Source organism: Gamsiella multidivaricata (assembly GCF_025024155.1).
Source record: "Gamsiella multidivaricata strain RSA 2152 chromosome Unknown BC939scaffold_51, whole genome shotgun sequence".
NCBI lineage: Eukaryota > Fungi > Mortierellomycota > Mortierellomycetes > Mortierellales > Mortierellaceae > Gamsiella > Gamsiella multidivaricata.
In genome coordinates this window covers 35,292-46,368 of record NW_026251759.1, presented here as the reverse complement: position 1 = coordinate 46,368, position 11,077 = coordinate 35,292, and the positions used below count along the sequence as shown (strand labels likewise).

General features: G+C 47.4%; 3 protein-coding genes across 3 annotated transcripts; 1 reads left to right on the top strand and 2 right to left on the bottom strand.

Annotated features, from left to right (window-relative positions):
- The first annotated feature begins 2,880 nt into the window (after nt 1-2,880).
- On the top strand, nt 2,881-4,740 carry BC939DRAFT_457508 (uncharacterized protein). Its single transcript, XM_051556481.1, has one exon. It carries the CDS (start codon nt 3,040-3,042, stop codon nt 4,573-4,575), a length of 1,536 nt encoding a protein of 511 aa, XP_051410169.1. The 5' UTR covers nt 2,881-3,039; the 3' UTR covers nt 4,576-4,740.
- Nucleotides 4,741-4,747: 7 nt separating this feature from the next.
- On the bottom strand, nt 4,748-6,597 carry BC939DRAFT_457507 (uncharacterized protein). Its single transcript, XM_051556480.1, has 5 exons — nt 6,424-6,597; nt 6,191-6,297; nt 5,857-5,983; nt 5,496-5,767; nt 4,748-5,278 (listed from the first exon to the last, which is right to left on the bottom strand). The coding sequence occupies exons 1-5, from the start codon at nt 6,461-6,463 to the stop codon at nt 4,856-4,858; spliced, it is 969 nt and encodes a 322-aa protein (XP_051410168.1). The 5' UTR covers nt 6,464-6,597; the 3' UTR covers nt 4,748-4,855.
- Nucleotides 6,598-7,286: 689 nt separating this feature from the next.
- Nucleotides 7,287-9,324, bottom strand: BC939DRAFT_457498 (Ribokinase-like protein). Its single transcript, XM_051556479.1, has 3 exons — nt 8,698-9,324; nt 7,758-8,246; nt 7,287-7,651 (listed from the first exon to the last, which is right to left on the bottom strand). Exons 1-3 carry the CDS (start codon nt 9,030-9,032, stop codon nt 7,381-7,383), a joined length of 1,095 nt encoding a protein of 364 aa, XP_051410167.1. The 5' UTR covers nt 9,033-9,324; the 3' UTR covers nt 7,287-7,380.
- Nucleotides 9,325-11,077: the final 1,753 nt, after the last annotated feature.

The window sequence follows — 11,077 nt, the reverse complement described above, 5'->3', positions numbered from 1 at the left end:
TCATTCTTGATATCAGATAGATATCAGATGCGGACTGCAGGCAGGACTAGCGGACTTGAAGCCGAATGCACAATCAGCATCGTCTAGTCTATCCTCCGCAGCGTTCATCCTCAAAAGCACCATATATTCACCATTTCTCGCGTTTCACCATCTTTCATTGCATCGGTTGCATTGGTTGCACCACTATTGATGAAGTTGCAAGTATACATGGCTGCCCAATGCTCGTATACAATCACTCGCGCAGTGACCAGACCATCTTGTACCCGTTGTACCTGAGAAAAGTAAAGCCATTTTAATATGCCCTGCGGCCCAGATACACAACAGCACACTAATCTACCCCTAGCGAAGGCAGCAGTAAAAGTCAAAGGAAACAAATAAAAGGCAATACTTCCTAAGACGACATCGAAGAGTATCCTGCAAGGGGCTCACGACCATTAGGATACATCTCACAATCATTTTTACTGACCTTGCTTAAGATCCAGACGTTGTTACCTTGCCTGAAATGTACATCGTCCCAGGGTCAACAGGCCATCATTCAATGAGAGGGTAAGCACTTACTAACCCGCCTGTGCCATACTTCTCCATTTTTATATTCATCATCCAACTCGCTTTCTCCGTTCAGTCGGAACCTGGTACTTAGGCTATCCTTCATGCGGCGAAGGGGACGAAGACAAGTGACGCAGAGTGATATTTTGATCTTTCGCGATTCATGAAAAGTGCTCTTTTTATCAAGGCATCTAAATTAGGTGCATGCAGTACATGTTCTCGCAGCACGACATGAGATATTCCTTACTCTCTTTTTATTCACAGATACATGTACACGTCAATTATACTCTACTTTTCCTATTCCCCGTGTGCCGTTATGAAGGTGTAACGCGTGCAGCCAAGGCTTGGAGGGGTGGGGGTTCCCTGCCGATGATGCCAAAGAGAGGACTTTCTCCGTAGCTGCCAAGATATGAGCTCTAAATTACTCCTTCTCAGTCAATCAACTTATGATGATAAAAAACGCCTTCAAAATGGGGTTGCACAAGGCCCATTTAGCTGAGAGCTTAGTCTAGTATGACAAAGGGACTATTGCAAGTCCGCTGGATCAGGCTGCATGGTGGGCCAATTAGGTTTACGACATTTCGCGCGCAAGAGCTGTCGAACAACATCATGGACACCATGCAGCCCCTGAGCATTTTTAATGCGAGCATGACATCGGGTCGCAAGAGGTCGTTGAGAGGCCATTTTGTTTCTTTCGGAAGGACTAATGGTGTAAATCATTGCCGGTTGAATTCATATCCTAATACGCCTGTTTTCACTGCTGATATTCCTACTCAGGTTCTTTAACCCATTCAAAAGGCTTTATTTCCAAAGACGTCGGTACGCCTCAGACTCATATAAACCTTGCTTGGCCATGTGTCCTGTCACCATAGTTCTGTACTTATTAAACCTTAATTGGAACTTTGCTCTTCAGAAAGTAGACCAGAGAACTGCCTGAGTTTCTGACATTGCTGACACGTTTCTTCAATTCTTTGAACCCCAGCTCAGTCCTTTGCCTTGAGTTATTTTTATTCTCATGGATGTATTCTGATGTGTGCTGTGGCCGACTTTCATAATCATGCTTCAACAGTATCCCGCTTCTATTTTCGAGGGACTTCTCTGACCATGAATCGGAGACTACGAGAATAGATACAGGCTCCTCTGCAAAGTTTGTACTGCGCATGTATCAAGAGATACCTGCTGCTGTTAGGACTTCTGGTCTGGTGTCCAAAGAGATGACCACCGCTACCATCTAGCGAAGATGATGTCTAACCCGGCACTGTCGCGTAACCTTAATTGATAGTTTGGAGATGTTGAACGCCTTCACAAGCAATACCCTTTGCTAAGCACTGCATCCTCTTCTTTCTTATGTGCAATTGCACAAGTGCAGGATCATGGCGGAAGTGAGCGTGCATCAAGACGGCTTACATTCCTTTGAAGATCACGTCTCGAGAGCAGTGTGGAGCCACACTAGCGCACTACTTGAGAAAGATTACGACGAAGAATTTAGCGGCCTCCATGCGACACAATTTCAAAGACCTGTGCTTTAACTGTCGCCGCTAGTGCTCATGTGTCGCCATGTTTCTTTGCAAAAGTTCCATGCATGAATTAGTGCAGTCGTTCGAGGAATGAAAAGTAGAATCAGAGAGAGGACTTCGTTCTACGCCTTGAAGATCAATCATGATCAATGGGATCTTGAATGCATTTCCTGTGTTACTCCTCCGATCTTGACAAAGCCCTTACTTTATTTTAAGCAGAGTCGTCGCAAGTGATTTGCCGTGGGTTCCAATCGCGCCATCCAATGAATGATATGAAGACGAATAAATAGCGGGATGAGTGAGATTGAAGCGAGAGATGAGCTCTCTCTATTTCTCACTCTTCTCTGGTCTACGTTTGTCTGCGAATGCATCTGCGTGTGAGCGCTCTTATCCAGAGATGCATGGTCACCCACTTTCTCTTCCCGGCTATAACACCCCATTGTGCCGAGTGCAATTAGGGCTCTGTCTAAAGATCGACTCGTTATTCAGAGAAAAAGAAACGAGGGCAGCACGCTCAGCACCAGATAGCCCAGATATTTGCCCGCCTTCCTATAACCCAAATAAAGTGTAGAGAAAGAAAGAACAGCGGTGACAGGGGAGCAACGTCGGCTGTCTTCGTTGCTTGTCTCTCAACGGCTTTTTTTTGTTTTTTGTTTTTTTGTGAAACCACCATTGGTCGGGGATTCAGTGCCAGCAATGAACTCCAGCACTTCTGCTCACACGTCGCAGTATGGAAGGAGACTACTGCGTTGCTATGTCGGTTAGTATTTATGAACTACCATTTTCCCTTCGCCCTTCTTCTTTTTCCTTTAGCACTCCCCACACTCCCATTCCTTCAGCGTCCTTTCGGCCTCCTGCTCCCCCTCCTCTTCCCTGCATTCCCTCCTCTTCACCTAACCACCATCCTTCCTTTAACCACCAAGCACCCGCCTTCCTCTTACTCTTGTCTTCACTTCACGTCCGTCTTACAGCCATCATGAAGTTCTCTCTCTGCATCCTCTCTGTAGTGGCCGCGGTCGCTTGCGCTGCCACCGACGTCGCGACTCAGCAAAAGGTCTACAAGTCTTACACCTCCCCAGACTTTCCCAGGGACTCTGTTGACATCCAGTTCCGCCAGCAAAAGAACAAAGACTCATACTATGATGCCCTCAAGACCTTCAACAACCTGATCTTGCCCAAAGAGTTCCCAGAGTCGGCCCTCCCTCTCGCCATTGTCACGCCCTCAAAGGCCAACAACAAGGGACTGGAAAAGGCCATCAAGGTCGCCTCGCAGTTTGGTCTCCGCGTCTCTGCGCGCTCGGGCGGTTATCAGTCTGGATACTCTTCCAATATGGCTGCTGTCGATAACAACCGCGAGGACTTTGTTCTCCTGGATCTCTCCAAACTTAACAAGGTCACCATTAATCCCAAGGCTCGCACCGCCACCGCTGAGCCTGGTACTACTGGCTTGGAGCTCTACACCGAGGCCATCAAGTATGGTCTCCATTTTGCTGGTCCTCACACCGCCCGTGTCACCATCGGTGGTTTCCTTCTCCAGGGAGGCATGGGTATCGGCTCTCGCCTGCACGGCGCTGGTGTCGACAATGTCATTGGTTTCGATATCATCACGGCCGATGGCAAGACCGTTTATGCCGATGCTAAGCATAACAAGGACCTCTTCTACGCTGTCCGCGGTGGCGGACAGTTCTTTGGCGTGGTCACCAAGTTTCATTTGCGCCTGGTTCCCATGGTCAAGAACCCTACCTTGGTTCCCACCTACAACGAGACCTCTGTCCAAATTGACCAGGTCTTTGCCATCTTTGATCGTCCCCAAGGCAACCAGCTCTTGAACTTTTACAGCAAGTTCGATCCCAAGGCTCCCAAGGCCCTTGAAAACAAGGTTGTCTTCACCGTCGATGCCGCGACTAATGCTAAGCAGTACCTCTTTGCTTCCGTCTCGGCTGCTCCCTTCAACACGTCCTCTGCTGTCACCAAGGCCCAGGCTGATATCACCAAGTGGTACAAGACCCTACCCACCAACTTTGCCACCTCGGACCCTAGCACCTATGGCGGTGTCATCCACGGCTCCGATGCTGGCTGGGCTGATTCTGACCTTTCGTACTATGCGGAGGACTTGTGGTTCCCCGTTCCTCTGGATCCCCGTCTTCAGAAGGTCTTGATTAAGCAATGGGACAAGGTCCCCTCGGCCCTGTCCTCCATGGCCCTCAACACCGGTACCTGGGATGCGCCCACCAAGAGCGCTCTCGGTTATGATCGCTCATACTCTCTCTGCATTTACTCGACCTGGAAGCGCAACGGCACTGCTGCCTGGGATGAGACGAACAGGCGCTGGGTGGACGAGACTGTCAAGGCCCTCAAGCCATGGACCTTGGGTTACTATGCCAACGAGCTGCGCCCCAAGAAACTGCAGGACCGCAACTACTGGAGCAAGTGCTATGAAAAGAAGACTTACAAGACCTTGAAGACCACCAAGAACAAGTGGGACCCCGAGAACATCTTCAAGAGTCTGTAAACCACTCTTATAACAAGATAATCACAAAAAAAAAAAGCAATTTTCAGCGACAGCAGGATCTTTGCGCTGCAAGAGTGTCCATAGACGGATGAAGGTGCCTATACCACAATTCTCAAACTTCTAGACGATAATCACCAAATAAAAACACACATAATAATCTCGACAGTAGATCGCATCGCTAAGCGTTGGGATATGTGTTTTTAATGGCTATAATTATGTAAAGGGATAAAAATATGGTTCTTTGGGCCCCTGCCCTCCCATTTCTAGTCGCGTGCTTTCTTTACGAGAGCAGTGCAACATTCGTATCGATAAACTTGGTCCGCAGGTTTGCCTTGACATCGTCCTCTTGCTCCTTTTGGAAGACACCAGCCTTGAGCAATATCCTTGCGCAAGTGATCAACGATTCCTGGTTGATGACCTCGCATCCCTCCTCGGGATACTGGACGCCACTGAACCAGTCCTTGACATCCTGTGTTGTGTACGACATCTTGTTCTTCACGAACAAAACCGATTCTTCGTAGTTCGCTGGATCGACAAAATGCCTTGTTGCAGAAGAAAGCGCCTTCAAGAACCGGGCCAATGTTGATTGTCTCTGTGGATCCTCCGAAATGGGCAGGTGGCGGGAAGAGGCCGCAATCATAAATGCGGGCCAGGGTGGGGTGATTGTGTCGACCAAGCGTACCTCCCTGGAATCGTGATAGGGCTATTAAACGAACAAAAATCCACTAGTATTAATAATCGGTCACGATAATCTAGTTATGAGATGCACAGATCAGGTAAAAAAAGGGCAAAGTAGGAACGGTTGTAGGGAATGACCCGATAGGTGCCATATAAGAAACGAACGGGACCAATGATCCTGCCAAACGCCTCCGATTGAATTCACATATGCAGCTGAGATGAATCTATGGCCAACACCGTACCTTAGTCGTGAATTTTTCCCAAAGAAACGCATCCGTTGATCCGTCATTGACAGAGTCCCTCATGTGTTGGAAGGTATTCAGGATCTCAAAACCAAATGGCGCCTTGTATTCGGGATCAGCAGGCGAGGCTCCCTTCAACCATCCCTCCTGCTCGGCCAGCACATAAGGAATGATATGGCTTCCGCTACCGATCCTTGAGATACCAATCTTTCCGTCTTGAAGTGTGCTACGGTCGACATGTCTCGAGTTCTGGCCAACCGAGATCGCCCAGCCTATAATTGCAGTTGTTCAATGACGAAGGCATCCATATTGAGTGAGATGATCGATAGTCAGGGCAGCTCCACCAAAATGATCTACTTACAGAGTGGGGACTCGACATAAGTGCCGATAATCTTATAGTCATCATGGCCTTTTGCAATACCGGCCAAGAGTCCTTCCGTGAGAGCGATGGCGACATCCAAAGATCCGTCGATAAGTTTTGCCGTCATCTGGATCCAAACAAAATTAAAATTAAATGTGAACAAGAAAATAAGTCATGGATCCAGGAACTGACTGCGCTGAAGAATTTATCCATTTGAAGGTATGCTTCACTTCATCCCTCTGCGATTCGGTCAAGCAGCGGATTGGGGGAAAGAGAGTGACCAGTTCGGATGATTGGGGCACAAAAACATTCAAGCAGGATTGTAGATCGTTACCTCTCCTGTACCGCTAGGGCAGCAAACCCTTTCGACAACGATGCCTTCCTTCTCAAAGAAGCCGAGCTCAACACCCATGTGGAGTGGAGAGGAGAAGTGCTCTGGCACTGTTGTTGCCGCACAAAAAGGCAAAAGAATGCAGTATTAATGGATCACTCTTCAATTGCAACATGTCAATTCGCTACCGAGGCTGTTAAACAGTTCCAGGGGGTAATATTCAGCACAGGTCGTACCGAAACCAACTCGGAGGACGTTCTGAGTTGAGGAAACCATGTTGAGTGAGGCAAGTGTGCTAGTTGAATAAGCCTTGGTTGCGCTGTTGCTCGATATTACTGGTAATGGGGCGGGTATACGGCCGGGGTGTGGGTGTGAGCAGGAGTATGGAGGGTTGTGAAGGATGAATGAGGAGAAGAGATGCGGGATGAGTTTGAAGGTTAGTTAAGAATAATCTCCCGCCATCGAAAGACTCACAAAAAGCCACAGCATTCGACACCCCAATCAAGGAAGAGAACCATCCAGGGCTGGACCCTCTGGATCCCGCTACGGCATATACTTCCAAAAGTAGCCATTGCTCGCTATATCACACGTGTGTGTAGTAGATCCGTGCAATGCCGAGCGATAACTACCGACCCCTGGAACCTCTAGAGCCTCTGGAACCCCTGGGTCTGGCAGCGGCCAATGATGGAGATCACTTGAGCACTCCGACAAGAGTGCCAAATGAAATCTTATCTTTGGCTGCTTTAAAAAATTGGTGGCAACTGTAGATAACCAATCACCCTTTTTTTTCTAACATCCGTATCTCCTGTAGTCAATGAAGATTCGCCTTATTCCCACATACCGGTCACATTCCACCTGCTCGCATTCAACAAATGAGGAATATGTACATCTGAAGGCATCCCTCGATCCTATGCGCATAGAGGACCGTGCAAATCCGGCGTTCTCTACAAAGCAATTTAACGTTGAGAATGACCTGTGCTATTTCACTATAACGACCGTTACTGCCTGCATAAAGGTCGCATGGAGAGATTGTGCTTGCAACATTCCTGAGATGCCTGTATATTTATAATAGCGTCCTTGTATCTAACATACGACAGTCGGTTATTGGTTGCTTATATTCACGTTTGGTTTATTCGTATTATTATGCATAGTAAGGTAAAGAAGGGTATACAAAGCTTCAATGCACGCAAGGGCTACAGGTCTGGGGGTATCGATTTCAAGACTCGTTGGAACCCATACTGTGAACACTTTAATGAGGCAAGTTCACATGCGAATCTCAACCCTCGCCCAATGTCGTATCCACGTACGCCCAGTCCCAGTATGATGCCTGCGATGAAGGTGTCGCCAGCTCCAATAGGATCTACGACCATGTTGATTTTGCCTGCGCCAGCGCTAAACCTTGTACGACTCTCAAGATGGAGACCAACAGCACCCATTGCGCCCCAACAACAAAATAACGTCGCTCTACAAATCAGATAGAGGGACAATAAGGCGTCGATTAAATGAAGATGGAGATCAAGAACAGAAAAGTCTCTATAGATCATGGACACAAGAAGCTGTTGGCACTTACGTTGGCTTGCAGTAGTCTCCGATGCTTGACAAAAAATCCTCAGGTCGATCGAATCCAAGTGTCTCTGCGTATAGTTTTGAAAAGAAGCACACATCGGCCTGTTGAAGCAGGTTCTTGATCCCTGGCCGGTCGCCCTTTTCAAACTCGACCGAGATTGTCAGTTTTTGTCGCCAGCCCTGCCGGATATAGACCGATTCGACATAATCAATCATTTTGTACACCTCCAGGCCACGACACTCAAAATGAATCCAGCGGAACGGACAATTCATCTGCACAAGATCGGAGACGCCCGCCCTCATGCATGCCGCATCGAATTTTTTGATAAACTCCTCGAGGGTGAGATCTGGCAAGGTTGAATGGCTGATGATGGTGCGTGTCCCAGAATCGAGGGAAGAGATGATGTATGCCTGCGGAGGAGTGAGCTGGGACGAATGAAAGACGCATGCTTCCGTTTTGACATTACTCTCTTCCAATGACCGAAGTAACACCCTATGAATGATAAAAACAGCGATACAAGAAACAATAATTTCAGGTTTAGTGTGCTGAACAAAATGTTACAGAATGGTGGGAAAGAAAAATTGAGCGCGAGCTTTTGAGAGATGGAAAAACAACGACAACGACAATAACAACAACAAAAAAGATCTCGACCCGCGCAGAGAGCCGTGAGAGGACTGGCAGAGCTTTAGTATGCATGGCCTATGCAGCTGCTCGACCCGATTTTTTTTTTTTCATTTATCACACTTTAGTGAACAAAATATAACTGCAAGGCAAGGCGGCGATAGGGGACGACGGAGAGCGAGAGTTGTTGATGCCGATGTGATAACTATGAATACGGTTGTCGTTTGGTCGAAATGCCGTTCGATCAACGCCCATGGAGAGCCGCCGCCCCAGTAAGCTCGGTACATACAAACAATACATTTTCATTTGTTCCAGCCCTTACTTGGAAGCGGCCGGCGATGGCATGCTGCTCATGTACCAGACCTTGGTCCTCGGATCCTGTCCCAAAACCTCAGCTGTGTTGGCAGCGTTACCTCCGCGTCTTTGTTCAACCTTCTGTGCCTTCTGCTTGGTGTCCTCTGCTGGAAAGGAGTGGACATGCATAATTATATCCAGGTACGTAGCGCCGACTAGATAAATGCCGGTCTTGGGTCCTTGATTACCGCTGCACCCAGAGCCACTAATGCTTCCTGAACCACCTGAGGAACCGGCACTGATGGATGTGCTAGAGGAGGTGGCCGAGGAGGCCTTTGAGTGTAGCTTGAACATCTTGTGCATGGTGAGTATGATGAGGAATGTGAGGAAAAAAGAAAAAAGCGTGAAGGTGTGAAAGTGTGAAAATGTGGAGAAATAGAAAATCGGTCTCCCTCCCTGGTTTTTCTTTAATGATGATGATACCCGTGTGATGGTACAAAAAAGAGCGCGAACGAGTCAACGGAAACCAAATAGTAGTTGAATGAGGTTTGAAGAGATGTAGATGAGCGAGGAATGCAATGAAGACAAAGTGAGCAAGCTAGAGAGTGTGTGTGTGTGTGAAAGAGAAGGGAAAAGAGATAGAGAGCGAGGAAAGGACAAAGCGTGCAAAATTTAAATTGCATGTCCCTCGTGTCCTCCTCTGTCTAATGTCTAATGAACAACAAAAAATAGACGCCAAGCCGTTGCATCCACATCGTAAATGTCTAGGAAGCCGCGAAGGAAGGCTCCAAGGTGGATCCGACAAAACATAGAAAACACAGCGCAGGGACCAAACATTGGATACATACTTCTATTGTTATTATTATTACGCGCCCACGGGGCACTCGGCAGTAGGCACCAAACATGTGCTCAGTTCTGCCCTATGGAAATACCATCGCGTATGTACATGTATAACTTTGTTCGAAAGGTGCAAGGTAAATAACCGTTCGAGAGCATTCTTTGTTGTCTCTCTCGTCTACCCCAGCTCGACCCACATGCTTTTCCGGACGCTCAAATTGACCATTCCTCGAACTCTTTGTGCGTTTGAGATGAATAATAGTCTCGTCAGCAATTTATCTATCTCAGTTTTGCATTGGTGTACCCATAAGCAAATACCGGTACCTATCCATACACACCTGCCCATGTATAACATGACCATGTCAGGACGCATCTATACCGCCTGAAAGCAGGCATCAAAATGTGTGCAGCGGTCGTCCACTTCACCACAGCCCATTTGATCGTCATACATCTTGGCCAGCGCGTTCGTACTCGCGTTCTCATGAAGACCATGCGGATCTGACCATTGTAACATGTAGAAGCTCCATGCAAATGAGGAAACTTAATTTTGCGACTAGAGAAGTGAGCTAAGTACAGGCTAGAAGTACCGTTCGAGATTCATGTAGTCGGAAGAGGCAACTATTGGGGATTGGCGGGTACGGGGCGAGATGGCCGACGGAGCGACTCCGTACGAGCCTGATCCGGTATATAGGAGAGCCCAATATTCGCCATGTTGTAAGATCCTACATTTCCCCGATTCACGTAGCGAGAAACTGTTAGCCTGGATGAGTGCATTGACATATGGAAATGCAGTGCTGCGCAAAACCACCTCTACATTATACATCCTCTTCACTTTCAGAGTCTCTTCTCAGATTACTCTTAAAATTGATATAATTGTAGACAACTGTAGCAGTGATATTGGCGACCACCTTCACCTGTCATTATATCGCTAGCTCTCATAATAGCGATGCAATTGACTTTGTTCATTGGAGCAGCTTTAGAGGATGTCTAACGATATTTTAGGACGAAAATGAATGAGAAAGAGGTGCGAAGAACGTTTAAAAAATGAAATATTAGGTTTAGCGCACAGTTGACTTTGCTAAATATATAGCAGACAGTGCTGAAGTGGTGGAATATAGGAGTCGTCGTTCTTGTCCCGAGAGGCAGCCCATACAACAATCAATGTTAGTAACATTATTGTTCAGGTCAATCGAAGAACATCTGCCATACGCCAGAGTGGTCGTCAATCGATTAACTGAAGCGAAGCTAATCACTAATCGAGTAAGTAAGTGCTGAAGGCATTCTTTTAGAATTTATTATCAACGGAGAAGGACGCAGCGTCAATACGGAAAAGGTTGCCAGCCTTCAGTTGCGAGTCCTTCCGACGAATAAAGATTACTTTAGGGATTACATCCCGCTCTACAGCACTATCACAGCACCGCTAAATCAGTTGCACAATGCCAAGGTACATGTACATTCGAGCTGAAAAGCACAATCAGAAATCTGGCTCCTCAAACACCCATGAACTTTAAAGAGCCTTTTTATCTCCCCGCTGATGATCCTGGTGTAGGCATCGGTGCGGCCTTGTACTC